The sequence below is a fragment of the Phodopus roborovskii genome, unplaced genomic scaffold (genome assembly GCF_943737965.1).
Source record: "Phodopus roborovskii unplaced genomic scaffold, PHOROB, whole genome shotgun sequence".
NCBI classification, from domain to species: Eukaryota; Metazoa; Chordata; class Mammalia; order Rodentia; family Cricetidae; genus Phodopus; species Phodopus roborovskii.
In genome coordinates this window covers 1,224,395-1,241,999 of record NW_026125538.1, presented here as the reverse complement: position 1 = coordinate 1,241,999, position 17,605 = coordinate 1,224,395, and the positions used below count along the sequence as shown (strand labels likewise).

General features: G+C 44.8%; 1 protein-coding gene across 2 annotated transcripts; it reads left to right on the top strand.

The window, feature by feature from the left end:
- The first annotated feature begins 8,848 nt into the window (after window positions 1–8,848).
- Window positions 8,849–16,910, top strand: Klhl33 (kelch like family member 33). Of its 2 annotated transcripts, XM_051176776.1 has the most exons (5): window positions 8,966–9,202; window positions 9,371–9,584; window positions 12,839–13,763; window positions 13,875–14,042; window positions 14,244–16,910. In XM_051176776.1, exons 3-5 carry the CDS (start codon window positions 12,883–12,885, stop codon window positions 14,746–14,748), a joined length of 1,554 nt encoding a protein of 517 aa, XP_051032733.1. In that variant the 5' UTR covers window positions 8,966–9,202; window positions 9,371–9,584; window positions 12,839–12,882; the 3' UTR covers window positions 14,749–16,910. The 2 variants fall into 2 exon arrangements, with proteins under 2 accessions (XP_051032732.1, XP_051032733.1); XM_051176775.1 differs by having other exon boundaries at window positions 8,849–9,584.
- Window positions 16,911–17,605: the final 695 nt, after the last annotated feature.

Here is a 17,605-nt window from a genome sequence, read left to right as displayed (position 1 = left end):
CCCCCCCCCCAGAGCTTCTGCACCGCCACACTACAGCCCTGTCCTGCTAAAGGGTCACTCTCTGTTCTCCACTCCTCCCAGCCCCACTTCAGCAACTGTTGCTCTGCTCTCTGGGAGTCTGATTACTGTCGACCCCTCCTGTGAATGAAACCACAGTGTGCTTTCCCATAACTGGCTTATTTCATTTAGCACAGTGCCCTCAGTGTTAGCCATGGTGTGACATGGGTTCAAATGTCTTTCCTTTTAAAAAATGTGGGCCACACACCTGTAATCCCAGCACTCGGAGACTGAGGCTGGCAGAGCTCTATGGGTTCCAAGGCAGCTGGGTTCACACAGTGAGCTCCAGGCCAGCTAAGGTTTCATGGTGAGACCCTGGCTCAACTTTCCCACATATCTCCAATGTTTGAATTTATATATTTTTTAAAGATTGGTTTTATTATTTGAGTGTTGGTATAGGTAGGTAGGTGTGTGTGTGTGTGTGTGTGTGTGAGAGAGAGAGAGAGAGAGACAGAGAGAGACAGAGAGAGACAGAGAGAGTGATCAGAGGACAACTAGCAGGAGTCAGTTCTAGCCTTCTACCACCTGGTTCCCAGGGATCAAATTCGGATCATTGGTTTGGCAGCAGGAACTTTACCTTCTGAGCCATCTCCATAGCGCTCAAAGACTTATCTCTTTGGAGATAAGAGGCACTGTGACAGAGTATCTTGTCATAGGCAAGGCAGTATGACAAGCATTGTTCATGGTATCCATGTGGCCAACAGAGAGTGGAAGTTTCTGCTTTCCCCTCGGGAACTGCTGTTATATTGCTGTGGAGAGACACCATGACCAAAGCAACTCTTCTAAAAGAAAGCATTTAATTGGGGATTGCTTATGGTTTCAGAGGGCTGGTGCATTCTCATCATGACAGGAAGCATGGTTGCAGCAGGCAGGCATAGGTCTGAGAGTTTACAGCCTTCCCAGGCAGGCAGGCAGAGACTGAGTCCCAATGACACGCTTCCCACAAGGCTACACCCTCTGGCCCTCCCCAAACAGTTCCACTCCATGGTAACTAAGCATTCAAATAGAGCCTGTGGGGACCATTTTCATTCAAACCACCAAAGGAACCGCCTTTTATATAAAGCCTATATAAAGAGGGTGGCCCATGGTTCCTCCTCTATTATTGAGGGATGCCTTTGTTTTCAGGATAATGTGGAAATTTAATAGAAATTTATAATTACGTCTAGAGTAATTCCATTACCATGGCCAACTTAAGAAAGAGAAAATCTATCTGTTTCTTAGTTGTGACATATTTGACAAGACTCTGAAATTGCCAATAATTACTGCTTTGACTTCCCAAAACCGCCCTTTTACATCATTCAGCCTATTAGAACCTTTCGATCATTTTTCTTCATCTGTAGTGAGATATTCCCCTTGTCCACACCTGTGGCGTAGACCACGCCCACTGGGGGTGGAGACAGGGCTGGATGTGACCTGGGGGAACTAAGGCTGAGGAGGGGCCTCAGAGAGTGCTCTCTTGCTTGCAGCTTGGGGACAGGAGCACTTCCAGAGGCACCTTTGGGACCAGGAACCTTCTGGTGTTCATCTGTCTATGTTGTGAGTTATTTCTCCCTGAATAAACATCTATTCCGCCTATTTGTTTCTCCTGATCCTTATTAAACATCAATATCTGGTGTCAGAAGTGGGATCATGATTTGTCAGGCTTTCTGAGATGCAGCAGGGTTTTGAGGGAGATAGTGAAGGGGGACAAGGGAGAAACATCCACTAGAACATTCCAGACTCTTTGGGTATATGGATGTCAGGGACTGGGGTGAAGCTTCCACCACAACAGGAAACAAAAGGGAGATAGAGAAAAATGGGGGTGGGGGACAACACAGACGAGCCCCAGTCCAGAGTGTCTACTCCCATTTGTAGCAGCCTGAGGTAGGTCATCAGCAAGTCACAGTAACAGTAATAATACTTTCTGTTACCCTATTAAATTCTTCACTTTAGAATTCCTCAGGTTATTAAACGTGGCTAAGTACCCAAACCCTAAACAAGAATCCAGAGGCCTAGCTTGTACATGGCCCTAGACACAGCTAGGTGTTAGAACTATCAGTATCTCCAGTATTCAGCAGTCTGGGAGGCAAAGATCTCCATGAGCAAGAGGCTAGCTTGAGCTACATAGGCAGGTCTGCCTTCAAACAGTAAATAAAATGAATTGCAGAGGACAAATGCCAAATCTGCAAGATAGAGCTAGCAAGCACCCTCAGTAGTGTCCAAGCACTTGTCTGCCAAAACAGAATGTGCTATGGGGTTAAGTGCATGCCTTTCTAAGGAATGCCTTTTCATTGTCAAACATTCCTTTACCCGCTAGGGAATGAAAACCCGTTATCAGGAGCACTCAACCCTTGCCCATCTCCATGCCCTCCTCTCCTCCACACAAAGTAACCTGTTTAATGGCATGAAGATATGAGAAGGGTGTGGTGAAGTTGGAAAACAGGAGCCCTGAGCCTGTCTCCATCTGCGGCTGAGTAAACATCAGACTGAGGTTAGCTTGGGAGTTATCTCCCATGAAAGGCATCCACTTTTCATCTTCTCAGATACACAGTCTTCACATTTCAAAATAATCTTTTCAGCATTGGCTCAGGTGGACCCTTGGAGAGAGAGGCCGGCGTTCTGCTCTCTCCATCTTCCACCTTGGATCTCCTTCCTACTCTTCCAGAATCATCCTTGCCTTGTCCTGCCTTTCTTGCTTTCCTATTGGCCAACAGCACTTTATTCATTAACCAATAAGAGAAACATATTTACAGAATGACATCTCCCATCATATCCTCTTTTCTGTCTAAAATAAAAAGAAGGGTTTTAACTTTAACATAGTAAAATATATTACACAACCATTATCAAATAACAATCACAGTTAACAATATTTAATCCATTAAATATTTAGTTCATTAACATTTAGTAAGACTTAAAGAAAACATTCTATCATCCATCCTATCTTTGTGAGTCTAAAGTCTTATATGTAACTTATCTTTAATCCTAACTAAGGAAAACTATATAATCTCTAGAAGTAACAGAGACAACTTACCTGGCCAGTCCCCAAAGTTCTTCTTTAATGTTCCATCTTCAGCCCATAGGCCATAGTGTGTCTGGCAGATTCCTCAGCAAAGCAGGAAACTTTAAACTGTCCACCTGTATTGACAGTTTGTCAGTCACTTTTCCCTGTGTCCAGCAGACTGTCTGGCAGATTCTTCCATGCAGCAGGAACTCTGTAGCAGTGTCCATCTTGTATCAGCAGTCATTTTTTTCTGTGGGTCCTGCATGTCCAGTTTATACAGCATAAAGTCAAACAGTCCAGACAAGAGCAGTATCTTGCCCAAATGGCTAGTCTTGCCATATTGGAAGCAGACTCCATAACACATTTCTTCAAGGTCCATCTTCCCTTCTGATGCAGGTGGTGTTGCCAGGAACAGTTATGTCTCACTGTCAAGAAAAATTCTAAGGCATTTTAAATGCCATATTCTGTAGGTCTTTGACAGGTTTGAAGAATGCCTATCCATCTCAAATTCATCTTGAAAACCTAAGTAACTTAACTCTAAGTTTTGACTATCATAGGTAACTATAAGCTGTACTAATTTATACATTACATTTCTAAATGAGCTATATAAATGCAATACCTAAATAAGAGGAGAAATATACATATCACAAAATTGACATTAAATTTGTATCAATAAATGAAAATCCATTCCAAAACAAAGTATTCATATCTATACCACAATCCCCTTTTTACCTTTAAAGAGATTGGTTGTGGTAATTAACCATTTATAACCAAGCCCATTTAAATGAAAACAAACATTTATAAACAATATTTGGGAATTTGGGAATCGTTCTTTCCAAACTGCTTCCTGCTGGTAGAGGGCACTGTCATGGGGATCCTAAGAAGACACAGAAATCCTGGCTGTAGTGGTCTGCAAGGCTGCATTGTCCCATGGGCATTGCTTCAGGGGGTCTTGCTTGATCAAACCATGTTAGTCTGGAAGGAATCCACAGCTTTTCATTTTCTGTGGAAACAAAAATAGAAATCCTTTTTCCCCAGTAACCTGTTTTTGGACTTAAATTTTGAAGTCAAAGCATTTTTAAAATATATAAATTGAATTAATCCAGCAGCATTTCCTTTAACAGTTGTTTCCTCAGCAGTCAAATGATACAAACACAATATAATACTGTACAGTATCAAGATTTTCTTGGTACTTTTCATCTTTATGTGGCTTTTTTGTTTGTTTGTTTGTTTTGTTTTGTTTCTCTGTGTAACTTTGGCTGCCCTGGAATTCACTCTGTATACCAGGTTAACTTTGAAATAATAGATATCTGCTTGCCTCTGTCTTCTTAAAGGCATGTACCACCACACCCAGCTCATCTCTGTCTTTTAAAAACCATTTTATTCTTTTTCTCTCCCAAGCCTACGTATATTTTAAAACACACTGTAAACCTTTAGCGGTTTTTCTTAATCTGAATCTATCTTTACTGTAGATCTTTATCTTTTTCTGTCCACGAGTCTTTATCTGGTAAGCAATGACATTGCTAAAATGAAAGTCATAACTGTATTAGACGCGGTCTATCCAAGATGGCGGCGGCTACTTTTACCGCCAGAACTGAGAACTGTGCTCACTGCCTTGGTCTTCGCTTCCATCCAGCATCATGCTGCCAGCTTGGAGATGCAGTCACTGTCATTGACAGCTCTTGTACACACCAATGAATTGTTAGCAGAGCTCTTTAAAAGCCTTGCAGTTTTTTGCCGCTTATGCTGAGTCAGGAAACCTCCCTTAAAGGAGCCGCACAAATCTCTGCTTGAGTCTAGCATAACAGAGTCCAACCGAGAAAAATGCTGCTACCAAGAAGTCTTGCTTGTTTCTGTTCTTTTGTTTCTAAAATCCTTTTTAAGCTTTTCTTTTACGTGGTGCCATATTGTTACAAGTAGGTTTTTCCCCTGCCAGCCTGGGCCCACTATTGCTAGCTCCAAATAACATACACAGACTCTGTATTTGATATTATGCTGTTGGCCAGTTACTAGTTTCTTGTTGGCTAGCTATGTCTTAAATATTAACCCATTTCTATTAATCTAAGCATTTCTTTACTTTTGTAACAAAAAAGCATACCCTGGCAGTTAAAGGTGCATGTGATTGATGCAAACAGACCTGGATTTGGACCCTCGCTCTTTGGCTCTGTAGTTGTGTGGACTAAGGAAATCTGTGAGAGCTCCTTACCTGTAAAATGCACAACAGAGCAGTACTACTGCTGTGAATTGAAATGATAAGAGCTATGAAATGTTTAGCAAGATCTCTGGCATGTAGTAATTGCTCACACCAATATTGCAGGGATAAATAAGAATCTGGGAAACAATAGGCTGATGAATGTTTATTTGGGGAGAAATCATACCCGGAACAGATGGCCGCCTCAGGTTCCCACCCCAAGGATGCCTCCAGATCCTCTCTGTCTCTGACCAGGAATCAAGAGAGTGAGCTGGGGTCCCAGACCCCAGACCTAGTCCCCCCAGGTCATGCCCACACCTGCCTCCATGCCCCCAATGGGTGTGGTCAGTGCAACAAGTGTGGGTGGGGTGGATATCTCACTACACACCAATGCTTATTATCATACCAAAACCTGGGAAAGATAGAAGCATGGTAAGGTAAAGTGGTGTTAAGGCCATTCTCCTGTGCTGTGATGAAACGCCCCAACAAAAAGCAACCAAGAGACAAAGGGTTTATTTTGTCTACCGTGGCAGGGGAGTCAAGGCAGTAGGAGCTTGAAGTGGCTGGTCACATCACATCCACAGTCAGGAAGCAGACAAGGATGGCTTCTAGTTCCAGAGTGTTCTATCTGCACTATATACAGTCGAGCATCCCATCCCCATCTAGGGAATGGTCCCACCCTCAGCTATGATGGGTCTTCTCACATCAGTTCACATAGCCAAGATAATCCTCCACAGCCATTGTTGGAGGCTCAACCTACATCATAGCCAAGAACTCACAAGTTAAGACAACAACCACAAAGCAGGGAAAAAGCAAACTGGAAATGGCAAGGGCTTTTGAAACCTCAAAGCCCACGCCCAGGGACAAACCTTAGACAACAAGGCCACACCTTCTAATCCTTCTTAATCAGTTCCACCAACTGGGGACCAAGCATTCAAACATATGAACCTATGGGGGCCATTCTCATTCAAACCCCCACTGAGAAGCTGAGCCTGGAAACAGGGTTGGACCCCACCCCCATTTCAAAGCAACCCCAGCTTTATCTAGGTATGAACTGGCCTCTCTTGCCTCTGACAGGGAGAAAGAATGGCAAGTATTTAAGAGTATTAAAAACATTGTGATCTTGAGAACAGCTAAGGTAAGCAAGCCATTGTTTATTCCTTAATATGAAAGTGCCATTGGTGGAAATGGAAAGCCGGCACCTCAGCCATAGGAGGCTCATCTGTGGAAAGAAAACTCCCAAGAACTCTGGCTGACTGTCTCAGTTTCTCCGGTAGGATTTATTTGATGATATTCACTGTCTGTTGCTTGTTCTTTTACTTGGCAGCTTCATCCAAGAGGATACTTTGCTGCACCATGACTCTCCATCTGCTTGAACCCCAGCTGGCTCCCTCAAGAGGACACCTCTAGTCGATTTCTGCGGGATGATTATAGATGCCCAAATTGATAGTGTTTTGCTGTCTAATGAGTCTGTCTACTACTTGTTTCAAGGTACTTGATTACACTGCATAAAGATACATCACTGTGATTGGTGTAATAAAAAGCTAAATGGCCAATAGCTATGCAGGAGGTATAGGTGGGACTTCCAGGCAGAGAGAGCTCTGGGAAGAAGGAAGGGGAGTTGCCAGCCAGATACAGAGGGAGCAAGACGTACAGGAAGAGTGGTAAAAACCATGAGCCACATGGCAATGCATAGATGAATAGAAATGGGTTAATTTATCAGAGCTAGTGGGACAAGCCTAAGCTATAGGCAAAACTTTCATAATTAATAAGAAGTCTCTGTGTAATTTTTTTGTGAGCTGGTGACCCATATAAAAAGCCTGCTACAACTACTTGCTATTTATTCTTTTACTTTTTAATTGCTATGTATTTAATAAACTCATTCATTAAAAAAAAGCATGGCTATCACAGGTCATTCATGCTTTAGGCCATACAGAACACTTGGCAAGTTCTTTGAACTTCCCCTGCCTCTGTTTCCTCTAAGTTTGAGGTAATAATGGAAACTCTCTGGTTATTAGTGTTAAAATTATTAAAATAACACACTCAGAGCCAATGAAAGATCCCAAACCTTAAAATTCTTTGAAATTACCATATGAAATTGTTTATTTTAAAGTCTTAAACTTTCAGGAACCATTCAGGTTTAGGGAAAGCTATTTGGAAAATCATATAGAAAATTTGGGCTTCTTGATTACTTTTCTAATACCACCTGAGTGTATTTATACAGAGTCTGGAGAAGAGGCAAAGAGTTCAGACCAAAGACGTAGCTGGGTTGTCATCACCAGCGTTTGATGACAATCATGGGAAAGTTGACAGGCAACCGGCTCCATAACCCAGGCTATAGGACCCTTTCTAAGGCAGACTTCAGTCCCAAAGTGGATTATGAGGAAAACAGTAGTTGGTTCTTAGAAGGCTTAGAAGGTTCTCTGAGTGCTGGGCTGTGTGACTTGGGTGAGAAAACCCAGCTGGAGAGAATTCAGAGTTTTCATTGGTGGACAGCCTGCGAAGCCATCCTCGAGAATCACTGGTCCTACTGGACCTGCAGCCTCCCTTCTCTGTTCTCTCTGGTTTAGAGGCCCATCTGGCACTCTGACACAAACCTCCTCTCTCTGAGGAAATCCTAACTGATGAGCACAAGTCCTGGTAGAGCATGGCTAGGGGGTGGGGAAGGACAAGAGCCAATAGAATCCAGTGTTCAGGCTCTGCTGGTGGTACATGCCTGTAATCTCTTCCATAGGAGGATTGGGACTTCAGGGAAGCAGAGGCTACATACATTATCTATTAAACCCAGTTTTTAAAATCATAAAATTTATTTGTACCTTCAGTTTGGTTTTCGCTGATACCTAAAGTGTTAGGCCACTGTGGAGCTTTTTACTTAACCAGGTACAGCAATTATCGCCACCAACCAGAACAACATCAGGCAGAGGTTAAGGAATTAATTTTCTTTTTCTTTTTCTTTTTTTTTTTATTTTTACAAATCCCACAGCTATTATGGAAGAAGGTAAGCCAAACATCAAGTGTTGTATTGTCTAAACTTTTCAGACCCCTTCACGAGCTCCCTGTCACCTCCAGCTGCCAGCTGTGAAAACAGTTCTGACCTGGCTCACTTCACCTAATGTCTGCATTCTGTTTGCCTTGCAATTACCCACTCAGCACTCTCTTATGACCTACAGGTGGAAGGGAAGGGGGAAGTCATCCCAGGACTCGGCCCAGTGGATTGGGTGTCAGCTTCCAGCACTGGGATTTGAGAGTTTAGTCTTCGGGCTAGCTATAATTAGCCAAGTGGGGCCGCTGTTGGGATCTGTACACAGCAGTCCTAAGCAGAATGGGAACTTAAGTGAGAGCAAGCAGAAGCCTGCCGTCTCCTGCCTGGGACTAACGGAGAGCAAGTGGCAAGGAGGGCTTGACCTTGGCCTAGATGGCTACAGGTGTTTGCCGTTTTGTTGCACTTGGAGAACCCTATCATTAGCTCCCTTCTAGCCTACTATTCCGTAGTAGTGTGTCCCCTTAGGGTAGAGTGAGGCTGACAGCTCTGTGAATGGAAGACAGCTCTGCTTTTCTGGTTCTGTCATGCCTTGTCACCTACAGCCATCTCACAAGCCTGAGCCTTAAGCTTTTGGAAGATGGCAAGTCTTTCCTCGGACTTGGAGCATGTCTCCTCCCTCCCTGCCTGGAAGGATGGCCTTGAACTCCCTTTACCTGCCCAAAGAACCTCCTCCTGGTTTCCCTCTCCCGACAAGGATCCCAGCTTTCTTTCCTTTTCTCTGGCAGAACCTGACTCCAGCCCCTTGGTTTCAGGAAATCTTCCCTTTCCAGATTCATCCCTGGAGAAGGGGAAGGAACAGGATGACAGCGACGACTCAGCAGAACCTGAGGTGCTGTGCAGTGTGGAGCACCCCAGCCAGTTCTTTGCTGAAGCACAGAGACTGCGGGAGCAGAAGCTGCTGCTGGATGAAGAGGTGTCAGTAGGGGGGCAGGTATACGGGGTGCATAGGGTGATCTTGGCTGCAATCAGCAGCCTCTTCCAAGGCAGGCTGAGGGGCGGTGGAGGTCAGCAGCCTCGCTTCAGCCTCGACGTGACCCGGAGGGGCTGGGAGGCTGCACTGACCTTTGCGTATGAGGGGGTGCTGGGCCCCGCCTCGCAGGGCGAAGTGCTGGCTGCTGCAGAGGCGCTGGGAGCGCCCCGGGTGAAGAATGCGGTCCAGCTGAGGCCAGAAGGGCTTGGCAAAGCCAGGGAAGATGAAGAGAAGCTCAGCCAGGCAGAGGAGCTGAGGGAGAATCTGCACAGCATTGAGCGTCTGTATCGAGAGGGCATCGGGTGCGACCTGGAGCTGGAAGCAGAGGGCTACCACCTGCGGGGTGAGGGCCTGGGGGCAACTTCTGAAAATGCATGTCACAGGGTTTTGTTTATTTTGCAGTGCTAGGGATGGAACCTAAGTCCTCACTTTCCCTCTACCACTGGGCCACACCCCCAGTCCTGTGTCAGAGTTTGGATCATTTCTCTGGCAAGACCGTCCTTTTTTGGTGCCTTTCCAGCGCCACCAAGAGATGCACATGCGCAGTTGAATTGTTTTTCTAGACTCCCAGACAGATTTGAACAGATAGTTCAGGCGCTCCCCCTGCCACCCCCCCCCCAGTAGCTAGATTTCCAGCCAACTGGCTGGAGCTTATAGTACAATGCATGGCAGTAAAACAAGCAGAAAGTAGAAAGTAACTGACTCAAATATATTAGCCGGAGGCCCTTGACATCTAAGCACACAGCCAACAGAAGAGGCAGTCATAGAACTCTCCCAATGAGTCCTTTCTCCTAGGTGTGCTTGACTCTGGCAGCAGACTCTAGTCTGCTTCGTCTAGACCAGTGGTCCTCAACCTTAATGCGGCCACCCTTTATCCAGTTCCTCGTGTTATGGTGATCCCCAATCACACCATTATTTTCATTGCTACTTCATAACTGTAATTTTTCTACTGTTGCTGGGTGGTGGTGGCGCATGCTTTTGATCCCAGCACTCCAGAGGCAGAGGCAAGTGGATCACTGAGTTTGAGGCCAGCTTGGTCTACAGAGAGAGTTCCAGCACAGCAGGGATACACAGAGGAATGTTGTCTCAAAGAAATCAAAAATGAACAAGAATTACTAGAGTTACAAATCATAATGTAAACACCTGTGTTTTTGGATGGTCTTAGTCACAACCCCTTTGAAAGGGTGGCTTGACCACCTGGGGGTCTCGACCCAGAGGTTGAGAACCACAGCTCTATGGTGTGTAGTGTCTCCTATTTGGTTATACCAAGATGTTTCTGACCTGGAACATGTAGTCTGTATTTGACACTACAAAGTTTAAAGCTACAATAGATTGCTGGGTGTTGGTGGTTCACACCTTTAATCCCAGCACTTGGGAGGCAGAGGCAGGTGGATCTCTGTGAGTTTGAGGCCAGCCTGGTCTACAGAGCTAGTTCTAGGACAGGATCCAAAGCCACACAGAGAAACCCTGTCTTGAAAAACCAGCCAACCAAACAAGCAAACAAACACACACACAAAAAGTGACAATATATTTGTTGAGAGATTACCTAGTTCAGAGCTAATACTTCAGCAATGAAGAAATCAAGCCAGGTTTGGTGGCTCATGCCTGTGATTCCAGCACTAATGAGATTGAATAAGAGGACTGCCTAGAATTTGGGGCCAGTCTGGGCTACACAGTGAGCTCTAGGCAGGTGTGGACCTATCTCACAAATCAAAATGAAAATGAAAAGAAAAAAGCAAATCTAGTATGGCCTTGTGACAGATACCTGTAACATTTAGGATGCTACAAAAGGAGGATTGACATGATGACTTTAAGGCCAGCCTAGGCTGACTCCAAACCATACCCAGTCATACCATTAAGTTCTTAGTGGAAGTGCTCCCGAAGGAAAGCTATCCTTAAAAGCTTTCTGCCTCATGGCATTAGCTAAAGGGTGATGCTTTAAAATGTCATAATTATAACATTCTCATGAAGGTTTGGGTTTCCCACATATTCATAACACTATGTGGGAACTCATCACTTTAAATCTTGGGGCACGGGAATGAGTAAGAGGAGATTCCAAGTGCCTGTGAGCTTTTCACAATTGAGTCTCAGATACAGATATTGGTTGTGATGCGGAAGCTGAGCTGGTCTGGCTCATTTCTCAGAATGCAGATTTTCTCAGACAATATAGACTAGGAAGCTGTAACTGATGTTTATTATATTTTGGACACACTAAGCCACTACCTACTGCTTAAAGAGACAATAGAAACATTCTCATCAGTTGCCCTTTGAAAGGTACACATTCCACCACTGGTCAAAACAATAAGGGATTCATAAGATTCTCAGGGACCAAGAGGCCTGACTAAGACTTCCTGAGGCAGTTTCTCTTGTGAAATACTTCAAATGCAAAGCAAAAATTAACATTCAAGCATTCATCACACTGCTACTATGCTACTATGTCTATTTTGTCTGGTTATTTCTACTTGGTATTTTACTGATGGCTATGCATTTTAAAACAAAGGAGGGGCTAGAGAGATGACTTGCAGTTAAAAGCTCTTCCTAGTCTTCCAGAGGTCCCAAGTTCAGTTCCTAGCATTCTCATTGGGCAGACCACAACTGTCCAGCCTCCAAGAGAACCCATACTCCCATGCATGAGCCTACACATAGACATAATTGAAATAATAAAAACAAATCTTTAAAAGGGATATTTGAGCTTTTACTTTCTGTTTTGTTTTTTATTTTGATAAAGAATCTCACCAAGTTGCCCAGGTTGGTCTTGAATGAATCCTTCAGTCTAGGCAGGCTTTGAACTCATGGTCCTCTTGCCTCCATGTAATGGGTTACAAAGCCTTCAGCACAAAGCCCAATTCTATTTAAAAACAAACAAACATAAACACCCTTCTATACTAAAAAAATATTGCAGTTAATTGTTCATGTGTGTGAAAGCATGTGTGGATGTAAGCAGTGATACATTTCAGTACTATAGTGTTTGTAGAGTCAGAAGGCAGTTACAGGAAGTAGCCTTCTCCTTCCACGGGGGTCCAAAGGTCAGCACTCAGGTCACTGGTCTTGATGACAAGTCCCTTTATGAACTGAGCCATCTTACTGTCCCTTATTGTTTATTTCTTTTCTTAAAGGCTTATTTGTTTTATGTGTATGTGAATTCCTGCATGTATGTCATGTACCATATGTGTGCCTGGTGCCTACAGAGGCCAGAAGAAGATATCAGGTTTGCACAGTAAATTCTAGGCCAGCCAAGACTATATAATGAGACCCTGTCTCCAGAAAGAAAGAGAAAGAGAGAAATATATTAAAGCAAAGATTCCCCAAGTTGCTATTTAGACCTTGGAATCATAATCCAGAGAGGGGCAGGGAGGGGCCTGAAAGCTCCATTTTGCTTGTTTATTTATCCGTTGCAGCACTGGGGAAGGAGGAATCCAGGCTTTGCATATGCTAGACAGGTGATTCACTGCTGGACTAAGTCCCCAGAATGAAAGCTGCAAGCAATCCCATGCTGTTCCAGTATACACCATGGCTTGGGCTATGGTCTTGGGTGATTGGATCAAAGTTAGCTGTCTTACAACAAACTGGGTTTCCTTTGCTTCCTCTCCACTACAGTGCACCGAGTAGCCCTGGCCTGTGGCAGTGAGTTCTTTGGGGCCATGCTTCTGAGTGGGATGAGGGAGTCCCAAGGCACAAAGGTGTGTCTGCGTACCATCTCTTCCCAAGACCTGAGACTCCTCGTTTCGTTTGCCTACTCTGGAGTTGTACGAGAAAGATGGCCAGGATTGCTAAGAGTCGCCCAGGCTGCGCTGCAGTACCAGAGCTCCTCCTGCCTGGATTTGTGTCAGAGAGGCTTGGCTCAAAGCCTCTGCCCTGCCCTTTGCCTGGCTCTGTTTCCTATGGTTGAAGCCCCTGGTTTGGAGAAAGTCTGGGGGAAAGCCCATCGTTACCTCCTCACTCATCTGCCTGCTGTGGCTTTGTGCCCTACTTTCCCGTTGTTACCGGCTATCTGCTTGGCTGAGCTCTTGGATAGTGATGCACTCCATGTACAAGAAGAGTTTGAGGCTTTCATGGCTGCATGGCGTTGGCTGGCTGCCAACCCCGAGACCCAGGAGTCAGAGGCTAAGGCCCTGCTACGATGTGTCCGCTTTGGCCGCATGTCTACCAGAGAGCTGAGGAAGGTGCGGGCAGCTGGGCTCCCTCCACCTCTGTCACCAGATTTGCTGCACCAGCTGATGGTGGAAGCTGAAGTTCCAGGTCAAGAGAGGTGGAGGGAGCCTGACCAAGCACTGGTGGTGATTGGTGGGGATGGGCTTAGACCTAACATGGACCGAAGGCAGCCATCTTGCAAAGTGTGGTGGGCCCGGGCTTTCCACTGTGGCATGGGTCTGGTACGAACTGTGGAATGGTGCCGGCTGCCTGACCTGCCTACCCCAGGGCGCTTTCGGCATGGAGCTGTGAGCCTAACAGGAAGTGAACTCTATGTGTGTGGGGGACAGGATTTCTACAGCCACGCCAACACTCTGGCTTCAACTCTCAGGTATCATCAGTGTGTAGCAGGAACCCATGGGGCAAGCAAGAGGAAATGCTAATCCAGCCACCCATAGGCTCCCAGACTCACCCTTTTTGTGTCTTGTCCAACTATGTCCAGGTGGAGCTCTAGTCAAGAAGACTGGGAGGAAATGGCACCTTTGTGCCAGGCTCGGAGCTTCTTCCCTCTGGTGGTGTTTGATGGAGAACTTTATGCCCTGGGAGGACGGGACAATGGTGTTGCCCTTAATTCCGTCGAGGCCTATAACCCTGAACTCAATGTCTGGAGGTAAGCAGGCAAAGGGGCATCTGGGAGAAACTAGATTTAGAACAGGAATGTGAAGCTGGGCATGATGGCACACACCTGGAATCCTAGCACTCAGACGCTAAGTTTGGAGCCTAGGCTACATAGCAAGATCTACCTCAAAATAAAATGAGATAGAGTTGAACACTCTGGTTATCGATCTCTTCATGTTCTGTTCTCCCTTAGGCCAGCACCTGCTCTTCCTGTACCATGCTTTGCCCATGCGGCTGCAATCCTCGAGGGCCGGTTGTATGTAAGCGGTGGCTATAGTGGGACCAGCCAGTACTTGGACTCATTGATGCTCTATGATCCCAAACTTGAGAAGCCTGAGACACTTTTGAGTCCAATGAAAGTAGCTCGGGCTAGTCATGTGATGGCTGCTCTGGGTGGGAAGTTGTATGTGGCTGGTGGGATAGGTGACACTGGGGACCTACTGAGCTTTGAAGTCTATGAACCAAAGACCAATAGCTGGACACACCTGGCACCCTTGCCCTCCCCCCACGTGGGGGCTGCAGGTGCTGTGCTACAGGGGGAGTTACTGGTACTGGGGGGCTATAGCCACCGTACTTATGCCATCTCCCACCTTGTTCATGCCTACTGCCCCGGTCTGGACCGCTGGCTCTGCCTGGGAACTCTGCCGAGGCCTCGGGCTGAGATGCCTGCCTGCATCTTGACATTGCCCAGTGTGTAGCACATGGCTTTGGTCCCTACCCAGCACCAAAACAAACCTGCTGGGTGACTGAGTATGACCAGTGTATGAGGGAAGAAGGGATGAGTACCATGACAAAAGGACAAAAATTATGAGAGGATAAAAACAATTGTACTTGCTTGCTTACTTTTAAAAATTATCAAAATATATAATGAGAAAGGCTCTTATTATTGTAGCTCTGGCTGGCCTTGAACTTGATGTGTGGCCTAGGCTGGCCTCAAACTCAAAGTCCTGCCTCAGTCTCCTGAGTGCTAGGATTGCTTGTACTACCCCACCTTGATTGAGAGGTCTGATGATGATAATGATGAATGATGATTGACAGGGACTCATGTATCCCAGGCTGGCTTACATCAAGGATGACCTTGAGCTCTTACTTAATACTCCTGACTCCATCTTGAAAGAATTGAGTTCACAGGCATATACAACATACCTGGTTTGTGCTAGAGATCAAACTCAGGACTTCCTGCATGCTAAGTGGGTACCAAACCAACTTAGCTACATCCATAATCCTAAAAGAAGGCTTTATTCTTTTTTGCTTGCTTGTTTTTAAATTGTGTAATATTTATTTTATATGTATTGGTGTTTTGCTAACATGTATAATATGAACCACATGTTTATCTAGTGGCTGCAGAGGCCAGAAGAGGGCAGCAGATCCTCTGGAACTGGAGTTACAGATGGTTGTGAGCAGTCATTTGGGTGCTTGGAACTGAATCCTGATCCTCTAGAAGAGCAGCAAGTATTCTTAACCATGGGGCCATCTCTCTAGCCCTGTATTTTGTGTTTAGGGGCAGACTTATCATGTAGTGCAGGTGAGAACGCTTTATTCTTGTTAGTATTTTACTCCACCTCAGACCCTGAAGCTCATAAACTTCCTTTGTGTATTTGATCTCTACTAAGGACCAGGCAGTTCTGGAACTCATGGAAAATGGGCCTTGGGAGAAAAACTGGCAAATAAATACTCCAGGAGAGACAGGCACCTAGGAAGAATTCCCAAAGATTAATGGTTAGTTGGGAGGTAAAGCTGGAGCTCATTGATGGAGTGCTTACTCAGCATAGGTAAGGTTCTGGTTTAATAATTTCTGGCATCAAGAAAAATAAAACTACAAAAACCAAACTTCAGTAGTCAAAATATATGGATCAAGAAAGGACATTGGGACAATTGGGAAACTGATGAAGGAATGTGGAAGGAATTAAATAGTCCTCCCTTTCTTGGCACTTTCCCATTTTACTCTCCCATCTCAGGAGACCTAAGTCATCCTAACAATATTCTTTGTAGGGTAGACTTGTAGACCCATCCTTGGCTCTATAGGCTGCCTGTAGAGTCTTTTGGTACACTTGAGACAGAAATCCCCATTAGGTCTAGACATGGTGGTGCACACTGAGAATTGCATTTGAGAAGTGTAAGCAGAAGGACCAGGACTTGAGACCGTTTTAAGAGAACCAAACCAAACCCAACAGAACAAACAAAAACACCAAAAAGAAGAGCTCCCATTAAGATTTGGACCCCAGGTATGGAGATCTGAAGCCAGTGTATGATGGGAATATTCATCATACAGGCTGGGGAGAAAGACAGAGGCCAAGGAGAGAGTATCCATGGTGACAAATGGGCAGTATGAGGTTGAGAAGACGGGAAGAATCTACTCCCAGGACTAGAAAAAGGACAATTGTTTGAGGTCTTCTGGGATCAAGAAGGGGAAGACATGGCTGAGGAAAGTGAAGGCTTTTCAAAAAGACTTGGGAGAGCTGTTTCTTCTTTCAGTCCCTTTCCCCTCATATTGTTTTGAACCTATTTCCCCTCTATTTTTTTTTTTTTTTGGTGTAGGTTTTTATTTGTTTTAGATAAGGTTGCATGTAGCCTAGGCTAGCCTTGAACTCATTTTGTAGCTGCTATGAACTTGAACTTCCAGGCCTCTTGCTTCTAACATGGGAGTGTTGGGATAGCAAGTGCGGGCCACCATGTTAAACTATATGTCTCTGTTTAAGATAGATAAGGACTATAGTTGAAAAATGAAGAAGGTTAAGTAGAATGTATAAAAAAGAAGATTGAAGAAGGAAGGGAAGAGGGAAGTTGGGGGCATGAACACATTTTGCTTGTGATTTGTTCATAAACACTGCTGTAAATAAATGTTTCATACTGACAAAATCATTCTTATTTGAATGCCTCTGCTATAAACATCGTCCAAAGTACAAGTCCTGTAATTTGGCTTCTGCATCATTATTCTCTGAAACCTCCCTCCATTCATTGTTACCAATGGAACAATCCATGGCATCCTCATTTTCCCTCATCTTTCTCCAGGATCTGGTTGGCTGAAAACTGACTCTCATCCTAAAACTGTCTCTTCTCTTGGCTCCAAAGATAGCACAACCTCCTAGGTAAGCTTTTCCATCTTTCCCTAACCCAAAGGCAGCGATCCTCCTCGAGGGGTGTGGCTTTGTCCCAGGTGACAGCCATCAGTTTTGGGTTAGAGCATCAAAAATAGCTAACCTAGTCTGAAAAACTAAACTGACCCCACAGTTATTCTCTGATCTCCATACATGTGCGCAGCACACCCCACATAACACCTATCATGCACTCATGTGTACAATAGTACATAAGTGATTTCAAAAGTGAGCACTGTACAGAAAGATTATGTAATAGAATTGTGGAATGGAGAGATTTTGGAGAGAACATAATTCAAACATGTTTTCTTTTTAAGATTTAGTTTTTGAACATTTAAAGCATGTATATACTGTTTTCATCAAGTCCAGCCCCCATTCATCTCTAGCCCCTCCCATACTTCTCCACTTTACCCTCCCAATTTCCTGTGTTCTTTTTATAATCCAATGACTCCACTTAGTG

Bases quoted from the DNA above. Each gene is read 5' to 3' on its own strand.
- Klhl33 (XM_051176775.1), top strand. From the start codon at position 8,849: ATGGCAAGTCTTTCCTCGGACTTGGAGCATGTCTCCTCCCTCCCTGCC. The intron at 13,764-13,874 runs GTATCATCAGTG...AACTATGTCCAG, and splicing joins ACTCTGGCTTCAACTCTCAG to GTGGAGCTCTAGTCAAGAAG. The intron at 14,043-14,243 runs GTAAGCAGGCAA...GTTCTCCCTTAG, and splicing joins CCTGAACTCAATGTCTGGAG to GCCAGCACCTGCTCTTCCTG.